This window comes from Nannospalax galili, unplaced genomic scaffold (assembly GCF_000622305.1).
Source record: "Nannospalax galili isolate Female #2095 unplaced genomic scaffold, S.galili_v1.0 scaffold125, whole genome shotgun sequence".
In the NCBI taxonomy this organism is placed as follows: domain Eukaryota; kingdom Metazoa; phylum Chordata; class Mammalia; order Rodentia; family Spalacidae; genus Nannospalax; species Nannospalax galili.
In genome coordinates this window covers 2,163,379-2,175,146 of record NW_008354705.1, presented here as the reverse complement: position 1 = coordinate 2,175,146, position 11,768 = coordinate 2,163,379, and the positions used below count along the sequence as shown (strand labels likewise).

The 11,768-nt window shown below is 39.4% G+C and overlaps 1 protein-coding gene across 2 annotated transcripts; it reads left to right on the top strand.

The window, feature by feature from the left end:
• The first annotated feature begins 394 nt into the window (after window positions 1–394).
• LOC103749096 (bile acid-CoA:amino acid N-acyltransferase-like) lies at window positions 395–11,536 on the top strand. Of its 2 annotated transcripts, none has more exons than XM_008851908.2 (4): window positions 395–522; window positions 3,202–3,705; window positions 5,476–5,678; window positions 9,738–11,536. In XM_008851908.2, exons 2-4 carry the CDS (start codon window positions 3,240–3,242, stop codon window positions 10,329–10,331), a joined length of 1,263 nt encoding a protein of 420 aa, XP_008850130.1. In that variant the 5' UTR covers window positions 395–522; window positions 3,202–3,239; the 3' UTR covers window positions 10,332–11,536. The 2 variants fall into 2 exon arrangements, with proteins under 2 accessions (XP_008850130.1, XP_029411283.1); XM_029555423.1 differs by lacking the exon at window positions 395–522 and adding an exon at window positions 531–604.
• The last annotated feature ends 232 nt before the right edge of the window (window positions 11,537–11,768 follow it).

The window sequence follows — 11,768 nt, the reverse complement described above, 5'->3', positions numbered from 1 at the left end:
AATACAAAATATTTTGGTTCACAGAGTTTCTTTTTGTGTTTGTTTCCTGTTTAGGTTGTATTTCTGAGACAGGATCTCACTATGTAGACCTGGCTGGCCTCAAATTTGCCCCAGCCTCAGCCTCCCTAGTTCTGGGAGCACAGGAGCTGACTACCAAGCCTCAGCACATGAGCCAGTTTCTGAGTTGCTGTCAAAGACTCAGGCCTGTTCTGGACCTTTTGGCATTAGTAACACAAATGCTTTTATTTCTAGGTCTCTTTATCTCAGGTCTTTGTTCAAAGTTCAAGTTCCAAGGACCTCTAGGGACCTCTGCTCAGCCTACGTATGCGTGGTAAAGGGGTGATATTTAAAATCACATTTCTCTACACTGAGTGGATAACCAGCACTTTTTTCAACCGCTAGGATACACATAAATTGTCAGAGCCTTCGTTTGAGATTGAGTGAGAAGACCTGTGTGCCTGTGCTGATCCACTGACCTTCCTGTGCCTGCACACTCTCTCAGTCTTTGGCTCTACCATCACAGTAAGTGCTTAAGCACTGCATAGTTTTCTTTGTAGCTTGCTGCTCTATTGTCTCCAAGCTCAGCAAGGTACAGCAGAGCCCTGTAAGTTATCACCCTACCCTCAGAAAATCTTGTATTATTTGAAAAGCACTGCTATTAAGTCTTACAATTATATTTATCATATTGCCACCTATTTGCCAGATTTTATTTCTATACCCTACATAAGCTTCGCAGTACAGTTTTTATTTTGAAAAATGTATAACCTTTTAATTATATTTATACACACATATGCATCTATATAGATGATGAAATTTTGAAAAACGTCTTTTATTTTCACCCAGATGATTGACATGTTTTTGCTTTTCCTCATTCTCAAACAATTCAAGTTTTCTACTTGATATAATTTCCATCCCATATAGAATTTCTTGAAGCATTGATTTACTGTAGTTTCTCATTTTTATCCCTGAAAATATCTTTATTTTGCCTTCATTTTTGAAATACATATTTGTTAGTTAAGGAATGCCAGATGTTTTATTCGATTCTCCTCTCCTTTTGAGCACTGTAAAGATTTATTTTTCTCTTGCTCTCATTTTTGTGGCAGAATCAAATTTTATTTGTTTTCATCATTTTGCATGCAATGCTCCTACTTTTTCTGGCTATGTTAAAATTTGCTCTGTGTACTTTCAGTTTGGCTATAACGCAATAGCTGTGCGTTCTTGGTTTTTGCCCCTTTTGTTTGTCAAATTTCTTGCAACTGCGGCACAGCGTTTTTTCCACAAATTGTGGGACTATTCAGTCCTTGTTTTTTCAAAGATTTCTTCTGCGCTTTTCTCTGAACTCTCTTTCTAAAGTAGCAATTATTAGGGAACTTATATTATATATTAGAGCATATATATATTTGAACATTTGTCCACAAATTGCACGTACTTTATTCTTTTTGCCTTGGTTTCATTCGGGTACTTTGGATTGAGCTGCTCATATGCTTGTTGGTCCCTTCTGTTTCCTGACTGGTAATTCCAGTATCTGGACCATTGCTCTTTCTAAAATACTAATGGTTTCCTCTAAAAATCATGAATCATTTTTAATATGTTTTGTGAAACATAATTCAGGACAACCTGAATCCTGGATGTATTGTGTGAAAATTATGTCTGAAAAAATAAGGGCTGGTGAGATGGCTAAGAAGGTAAAGTCACTTGCCACTAAGCCTAACACATGGTAGAAGGAGAGAACCAATTTCCACAAGTTGTCCTCTGACATGCATGTGTGCACCAGAGTATACACCCACAAGTGCTTGCATGAGGACGGACACACACACACACACACACACACACATGCGCGCACACACAAAAAAGTATTGCAGTTATCTCAGGAAAAGAGCCTGCCCCCTACTCTGTCAGAATGTTGGGACTAGGAGGAGCTAATCAGTCTGCGCTGTGTTTGAGTTAGGTCTGGGACTTGTGGCAGCTTTATTGATCCAGTGCACCTAGGCTTCAACTATTTTTGGAGTGAGGATTAGGCCCTTTCTCATCAGAAGAGACTGGCTTCTCAGCATAGTGAACTTCTGGGGGAAGATCTTTTTGTTTTATGACCATTTCTTGCTGTTCAAACTGAGAATTTCAGATTTACAGTTCTTCTGGAAGAAGGGTCAGTAGGGAGTTTGCCTGACTCTGCAGTAATAACTCCTGGCTTTCTGGGTATGGGGTTCTGTTTGGAGAGATGTTAAATTGGGGCTAGATAGATGTAAGTTCTTGCGGAAGAGATTAGTGGTGATAACTGTTCTGTTTAGAGAGATGTTAAACTGGGGTTAGAGAGATGTCTCAGCAGTAAAGAGCATTGGCTGCTATTGCAAAGGACCCGGATTTTATTGCCAGAACCCACCTGGTGGCTAACAACCATCTGTAATTCCAGTTCTACGGGAATTCAACTCTGTCTTCTGACCTCTGTGGGCATAGCCTTCCATGGGTGAAGTTACATACTGCAGACAAAACACTCATATACATAAAATTAAAAAATAATAAATAAAACATTTTAGAGAGATGCTCAGTTGATCAGCCTATTTTCGACCTCACATCTCAATCCTGCTTTTCCGTACGTGGATTGTCCATGAGAGTGTTCTCCTTCATGTACTGACATCACGCATGCATAGTTGCACTGCCTTTCAAAGTTATAAAACTTGCAAAATGATTTCTACCTTCAAGAAATTTGTTGATAACTCCAGATGTCTGCATTACAAAATTATTAGATAATATTTGTAAATTAGTGGACAGTTGAAACTGAGTCCTAAGTATTCTGACTCCTGGTCCTTTTTATTTATTTATTTTTTAAAAAATATTCATTTATTATTGTGTGTGTGTGTGTGTGTGTGTGTGTGTGTGTGTGTGTATGCACCTAGTGCATGCTAGCAGTTCTGAATCACTATGTGGGCTATATGAATTGAACCCAGGTTCTCTGGAAGACCAGCAAGCGCTTTTACTGAGTCATCTTTCCAGCTCCCCTTTGTTTTTGTTTTGTTTTGAGACACGGTCTCCCTGTGGCCCCATCTGGCCTGAAACTTGCTTTGTAAACCAAGCTGGCCTCCGTCTCACAAAGATCTTCCAGCCTCTGCCTCCTCAGTATTGGGGTCAAAGGAGTGTACCCCCACATTCATTAACCCAATTACTACTTTTATTTCCTTACTCCTTATTTCTTTCTGTTTTGAGGTTTTGGTGACAATATTCCAGAAGAATTATCTGCAAAAATGGCTCAGCTGACCGCTACTCCTCTCAGTGCGCTAGTTGATGAGCCAGTGCACATCCAAGTTACAGGCCTGACTCCTTTCCAGGTCGTGTGCCTTCAGGCATCATTGAAAGATGAGAAGGGGAACCTGTTTGAGTCTCAGGCCTTCTACAAGGCCAATGAAGTTGGAGAGGTAGACTTGGAGCGAGATGCCTCAGTTGGAGGAGACTATGTGGGTGTCCATCCCATGGGTCTTTTATGGTCCTTGAAACCTGAAAAGCTCTTAACTAGACTAGCAAAAAGAGATGTGATGAACACCCCCTTCCAGGTCCAGGTAAAAGTTTGTGAACCTTATTTTCCAATAAAAAATGTAGTTCCTCATGCTCCAAAAGACAGCCTGACTTTGGAAAGGTGGTATGTGGCACCTGGTGTCACGAGGATCCAGGTAAAGGAAGGCCGCCTTCGTGGAGCCCTCTTTCTCCCTCCAGGTGAGTACAGTGACTCTGGCTATTGTCATCCTATTTTTCCCTGTTTTGTGCCTCTAGAAATTTAGCTTGGATGTGGATGATATGTGGAGTTCACTGTCTTCCCTTAGAATCGGGTTAACTTTGGGTCAGAATAAGCATTTTGTGATATTCCGCTCGAACCCAGGTTCCAACTCAACCATCATTGAGCTTGTTCTAGATATCTTGCCCTCCATATCGTTTATGAAGCCCCTACCTTTGGAGGTTTCCAAAGCTTTTGATGTAGGTTAAATTTATTTCATGAATGCCTGCCTAAAGACTCTAAAATATGGCAGAAACCATATCACAACTGTTTTTAGAAACTGTATCATGTTGAAGTTCACTTTAATCATATTCCTCCATTTTTGCTGTAATAAGCTTTGATATGATGGACCAAACACCTTCAACAAATATAGAAGGTGTAAAGAAAAGTTATACTGCCTATCCCATAATATTGCTCAGTTTTATAATAGGAATTAGTACAACATATTCCCTAATGACCATGAAACAGCAGAACACACGTTTTCCCACTACTATCTACACATACCACTAGTGTCTTAACTTCATTTCTATTGCTGTGATAACATAACCCTGAAAAATAGCAACTTAAGGGAGAAAGAGCTTATTTTAGCTCACAATTCCAGGTTCCAGGTTCCAGTCATTGTGGATGAGTCAAGGTAGGAAATTGAGGCAGCTAGTCACATCCACAGTGAAGAACAGATAGAAACAAACGCATGCACACCTCTTGCTTAGCTCCCTTTTTCACTCTTGCAGCCCGTGATCTGCCTAGGGAGTACAATCACCCGCGGTGGGCTGCTTTTTCCTGTCTTAAGTAACTTAAGACAATCCCCCACAGACATGTCCAACTTAATCTACACAATTCCTCCTCAAGACTCTCTTCCCAAGTGATTTTTACATTCAATCAAGTTGGTAGCTAAAATTAACCTTAACAACTAGGTAGTGTCTAACTTCTATTGGTCAGAGTTTCTTGGGGCTGAATGAAACAAAATTAATTTGCCAAGAGACTTCAATAGGTCCAGATTTTAGATCTCCCTGAAGTTCTGTCTGAAGATATGTGCTTTGATCTGAAACGCAGCCATTACCTTCTTAGGATGTCACTGTCTTGGGCAAAGCAGTATATCCAAGTAGGAATTTGTGGCATAACAAAACTGATTACATCATGACCGGGTAGAAAAAGAGAAAAAAGGGCTGAGATTCTACTAGTCTCTGTGAGTGTGTGCCCTCAGGGACCTGAAGACCGCTAACTGGTGAGCCCTTCTTAAGGCTCCATCTTTAATGCATGGGCTTTGGAGATATTCCACACCCACCTAGAGTACTTCTCGTCTGTAAAGCCATAGAAACATGATAGCATATTTTGCACCTAATTTGAGGATCTTCATTGATTTCCTACAGACCATCTGTGAACCTTTCATTGGTTAAGAAGTCCTGGTCCTATTTTGATGGCTTTCTTTACTCAAAGCTTATAGAAATGAATCCTGTTCTCCTTGGCTACAAGAGTTAACTGTCAATAGACATGGTTCCCAAGAAAACCCTTAGATGTTATGTTGCATTTTATACTGAGTAGGCCTCACCTCTGCCCCAGATACAAGACTGAAAATTTGGGGATTTTGAGAATTTAGGTATTAATTAGTTCCAAGATTCCTAGTGCATTTCTTTGTGGGGGTTTCATGTTTTTACTGGTCTTTTCTTCACCTTTCCTTCATACACAGTCTGTTTTGTGATGTTCTTTTTCAGGAGAAGGTCGTTTTCCAGGGCTCATTGATCTGTTTGGAAGCACTGGTGGACTGATTGAATTCCGGGCCAGTCTCCTGGCCAGTCATGGCTTTGCAGCCTTGGCCCTGGCTTACTGGGGCTATGACGACCTGCCCCCTCTATTGGAGAAGGTGGATCTAGAGTACTTTGAGGAAGCTGTGGAGTTTCTCCTGAGACATCCTAAGGTAGTATTTGACTCGCTAGTAGGATTTAGTCCTAGTGTTATAATAACTCCAATGTTCTACAACTTCCCTTATCTTCTAAGTATGAGTCTCCCTCGGTGAACTTGAAATCCTATTGTTTTCCCATATTGTTCTCATGACTTCTTTCTTATCCAGTGTCCTTTGCTCAAAAAAAAAAAAAAAAAAAACATAGGAAATGTTTGCTCAGTGCATAGGAAGTTAGGCTTCATCCATCATTGTGACAAAAGGCATCAACTTTGAATTCAGACAGAAATGAGTTATATTTATTGTGTCATTTTATCTTATTGAGAGACTGGGGGAGTTACTTAGCCTCTCATCCTCAGTATTTCCTTATCTTTTTAAAAGTGTTTTATTTGTTATTTTAATTTTATGTGTATGAGTCTATTGCCTGCATGTATGTAAGTGCACACATGTCATGCAATGGCCAAGGAGGTCAGAAGAGAGCACTGAATCCCCTGGAACTGGAGTTATGGATGGTTGTTAGCTGCCATGTCGGTGCTGGGACCCAAACCCGGGTCCTCTTCAAGAGCAACCAGTGCTCTTGACTGCTGAACCATCTCTCTAGCCCTTCCTTATCTCATAAATAATATAACCTTCATAAGTTTTCCATGAGATTTGAGGGTGATGAGCGTGTGTGTGTGTGTGTGTGTGTGTGTGCGTGTGTGTGTGTGTGTGTATGCGGGTGTGTGTGCCAGGTGTGCATGTACATGTGGAAGGCAGAGAACTACATATGTTATTATGTATTAGTTGAAAACAAAAATTTTAATAGAGAATTTAAAATCTTAGAAGCCCTGCAATTAATCCAGGCCATTCATTTTAATGTGCAACTGCTAAATAGAGAGTATATATAATCCATTCTATCTGTGTGGAGATTTTTCCCTTATTCTAATTATTTCCCACATTTCTGTCTGCTGAACACAAGTGGCAAATTTGGTAATTTCTAAAGAGTAGGAAATATCCTTAGACATAAGTTGACAAATGCCTTGAAAATAAGGAAACCGATTTTTTAAAAAAATAGACGATAAATGAAGGCCATAGGGAGAAAAAAAGGATGCTTATCTTTTGAAATACTGTCCTTACAAGAAGCCAGGGCTCAAGAAAACCAAGGTTGAATTTTGTGCTACAAGAAATAATTTTCTTTAACTCTATTTGGCTTTTCTATACCTATCCAGTGACTAAGATCTTATATTCACATATGTATATACATATGAGTGGGGAGAGGTGTTTGTGTGGGGGTTTGTGAATGTGTGGGTGTGGGTGAGTGTTTGGGTGTGTGTGTATGTGTACATGAGTGTACACATGCATGTAGAAGTCAGGGGTAAGCTAAGAGTATTGATCCTCAGAACCGTCTACCTTATTTTTTGAAATGAGTCCTTTCACAGGGGCCTGGGGTTTTCCTATTAGGCTAAGCTAGCTGGCCAGTGAGCCCCCAGGGTCCTCTGTGTTCACCTCTCCAGCACTGAAACTACATATAAGTCAGCATGCCTGATCTTAAGTGTGTGCTGGAAATATAATTCAGGCCTTCACACTTGCATAGCAAACACTAAGCTATCACCCTAGCCCCAGGAGCTGTCTATATTTACTCTTATAAATGACTCACAAATATGTTTCCTTTTAATTAGCACCGGTGGAAATGACACCATCATTCCTTGTCAATAATCTTTTGCAATAAGGTCTGACTTTTCTGCCTTCATTTTTTTTTCAATTTATGCTTGTAGGATTGGCTTTTGTAGACTATGACTGCTCACTTGGTCAAGATCATTTACTATAGGAAGTCCCAGGCCTTCTAGCATGCTAGATACAACTTTCTATTATTTGCCTTTTATATACTTCAGCCTTTCTTTATGTACATTTTTTTGTGTGTGTGAATTTTATAAAATATATTTTGATCATATTTAGATCCTTTCCATATCTGTACTCATCATTTCTAACCCCTGCCAAATTTCTGTACTTGAATATAGAGAGAGAGAGAAAGAGAAAGAGAGAAAGAGAGAGAGAGAGAGGAGAAAGAGAATCAGATTGGTGTCCCTAAGTGCCCTTCAATAAGATTCATTCACTGGAACATGGTCAGCTTACTAAGAATCTCATCCTTAAATGAGACTGTATCTTGTTGTGCTGGATAGCGTTGGTTGTCAACTTGACACACCTGTGTAGAGGGAAATTGGGAAATTGCCTGCACTGGACTAACCTGTGGCCATGTCTGTGTGGCATTTTCTTGATTGCTGAGTGATGTGGGAGGGCCCAGCCCCGGGCAGGTGGTCCCATATTGTATAAGAAAGCAGGCTGAGCATGAACCAGGGGAGCAAGATAGTAAGCAGTGTTCCTCCATGGCCTTTGCTTCAGCTCCTGCCTCCACGTTAGCTACCATATGGATGCTGGGAATTGAACCTAGGTACTCTGCAAGAGCAGCCAGTGTTCTTAACCTCTGAGTCATCTCTGCAGTCCCCTAATACTGCTCTTAGCTAGGAAGAGTCAGGAATACCTAGCAGTTTTTCAAAGACCTTCATTATCATGTTACCCTTTTCTTTTCCAGCTTTATTAAGCTATTTACCGTCTTATGCTCTACATTCAAATCGCAAACCAGTACTTATGCTTCATTAAATGTATTGTTCTTTGTTTCTCTGTAGTTTAACATCTGTTCCTCCCATGGTGAACCAATTAGGAGTATTTTGTTTACATTTCCCAGGAAAGTGGATGATGGTGTCTTCAACATCAATATAAAGTGTTGCTTTTCTCATGGGCTAGAACTCTGGAGATAGGTGACTCAGGTTTCGGTTTAGGAAACTATTAGAGTTCCTGATAAGGCAACTACATTTATATATTTGAAATTCTCTGGCCATATTCTTTAGCTTATAAGATAGCTGTGTTTGAGACATTAAGTCAACATATCACTATCTTATTCTAGAAATAATAGACAAGAAAATTTTGAATTCTTGATTCATATTTTATGAGAGAACAGAAGTCTATAGGTAGAATGTGTTGGCTTTACAGCATAGGCTACATATATATAGTAAAGGACACTAGGTTCACATCCATCTGAATTTATCCCTTTAGACTTAAATACATTGCTTGCTACACAAAATCAAAGTCATACTAGCCTTGACATTGTGGAGAATGGTTTTTATGGGCTATTATCATGTGTACCACACTCAGCATATTGCTTCTATTGTTTCTCATCTCATGTGAAAACTCAATTCATAGTCCATTTCTTCTGAGACCCTGATTCTACTGATCTGTCTATATGCATTTTTCTAGAATTCATAATATTCTTTTCAACTAGATGTCTCTTCCTACAATTCATATCCCATCTTTTCTTCTGGCAAAGAGTTCCCTGATAACAAGAGGTTGTTCCTTTCCTTTCCAGTGATTGGCACATAGTGGGTGATCCAAAGATGCTTATTGAGGACTGACAATGAAAAAGAGTGTTGAGATAAGCTCCCTTCTGACAGATCCTAAGAAACAAAAGCTTTCTATTCAAGTTTCATGCTCTACTCCAATTCCCTTCTTTGTTCATGTCTTTCTATAGGAAACCCGTTCTTTCGAACTTTCTGAGAGCTCAGATTTGCTGCAATGAATTTTACCTATCGTTTATTCCCTGACTCGTTATTTGCTTATTCTACCTCTACATCTGCTTCTATTGTTCTGGTTTGTTTTGTGGTACTGGTGATTGGACCTAGGGCCTATCTCATGCTAGGAAAGCATTCTATCTCTGACCTATATTGTCAGTCTCACACTGGTATTTCTTGAAGGTGTTTTAAACTCAGAGCTAAGCATAATGATGACTCCAACATACTTAGTCAATAAAGCCTGATTTATCTTCTAAAGAAGTATTTCCATTGAATATAAATTCTACATTCCAGAATTCTAGATATGTCATACACAAGGATCTGGATAGTTTTATTTGTTGGTTTGTTTTACTTTCTTTCTTTTTTATTTTTTTTAACTTGTCTTGCTTCCTTTTCCCATTGAAGTTCTTGATTGTCTGAGCTTCTGGGTTTCCTAGCTGAAGGACAGAATAACATCACATTTTGTTGTTTTCAGGTCCTCGGCCCTGGTGTTGGGGTAATTTCTGTATGTAAAGGAGCAGAGGTCGGACTCTCTATGGCTGTTAACTTAAAAAATATCACAGCCACTGTACTTATTAATGGGCCTAACTTTGCTATAGGCAATTTACATGTATATCGTGGTCAGACCAGCCTGCCCACACCTACCAATATAGAGTTTACATCCTCCAATGCCTTGGGATTCGCAGAGTTTTATCGAACTTATGAACAAACTGGAGATGTGGATAGCCGATATTGTTTTCCCATTGAGAAAGCTGAGGGACATTTCCTCTTCGTCGTTGGAGAAGATGACAAGGCTCTCAATAGCAAAGCACATGCTCTGCAAGCTACATCACAGCTGACGAGAAATGGGAAGAAGAACTGGACCGTGCTGTCTTACCCTGGGGCAGGCCACCTGATTGAGCCTCCCTACTCCCCGCTCTGCTGTGCCTCAAGAATCCCCTTTGTGTCCCCAAACATCCACTGGGGAGGAGAGGTTATCCCACATGCAGCTGCACAGGAGCATTCGTGGAAGGAGATCCAGAGCTTTCTCAAGAAGCATCTCATTCTGGACGTGACCAGTCAGCTCTGAGAAGACTTGATATTCCTGGGGAAAAGAGAAGCCAATCTTATTAGTAACTTCTCTGGTTTTTCACACAGGAATGTCTTTGATCTCTTATTGTAAGAAGGAGGTTACCACAAGAACAAGGTGGGAGGACTGAGGATGACAGTGTATTGAGATCTGAGAGGGAAAATGTTTTCCATTTAAGAAATATCATGCAGTGACAGTCCTATATCTGTGTAAATAAAAATTCAGCTCTAGCTGCCCTGAAATATTTATCAGTGTAGTCGTTCTCAGTAACAGCAGTTATCAAGGGAAAATATTACCAATGGTGAAATACAGAATCCTTTGACTCATAAAAGAAATGAACAGAATTAGATGCTGACATTTATTCCTAAACTCAAATAAAATCCACTTAGATCTCTCATGTTTGGAAATACTCCCTGTAGCTCATAGTTGTTGCTTCAGTGTCATTAGGAAACTAGAGACTGACGCTTAATGCAGTGTAGAAGTTGATATGCATGCAAGATCACTGACTCAGTCTACAATCATCAGTTCAGAGAATACTAATAAAATTATTTTGTGTATAAACATTTACAGCATTTGACATTATAATGAGAGAGGAGCAAATTGAGAACCACAGAATTACTCAGGGAAGTAATTGTAATATGTGATAACAGGGACTGTGTGCCTCCAGATTAAGACTGTCAGGTTTTTTTTTTCTTCTGTAAAGTACTAAATAGTAAATAATCTCATCTTTTTATCTATAAGGCTTCTGAAAGCATGTCTTGCTATGCATGATAACAGAGGTAACATGTAACAAAAGATGATGTCTGTGCTCCAATTAAACATTTTGCCATATTTATTGGAATTTACATTTCATAACCTTGTGTTAAAAAATAACAATTTGCTTTAAAAATTCTTCTCCAAGCATTTACAAGTGTAAATCATTGTCAATTGATGGGCAGGAAACAAACAAAAACTATAGACTTGCAAAAATATGATTTCATGACTTTGGATTTAGAGAAATCTAAATGATCACGGGGCTTCTGTAAAAGGCAAATCATGCCCCTCTCCTGAGCTACTGAATTGCAAAGGATGGAGGTGGAAGGTGGATAATCAATGTGAGGATTAACATGTAGAAATACACTTTGGGCCATTTGTTCTGATAATATATTCTTCAAACTATGTTCTTTTTATTTATAAACGTTTTAATTAAAGTTTTGTGTATTGCATACAGAATATCCTAAAAAATCATTATATCCCCTTCCCCATTAGCTCCTCCCACAGGCCCTCCCAATGAAATTTATACATTCTGTCATTTGTGTTAAGACCTATAAGTCAAATTAGTGTCCCCAGATGTCCCTCAGTATAAGTTCATCCACTAAAGTCTAGTCAGCCTATTCAAAGTCCCTCCTTTTAAGACGACCAGCTCTTCCTCACCCAAGAGGAATCAGCTACCAATAG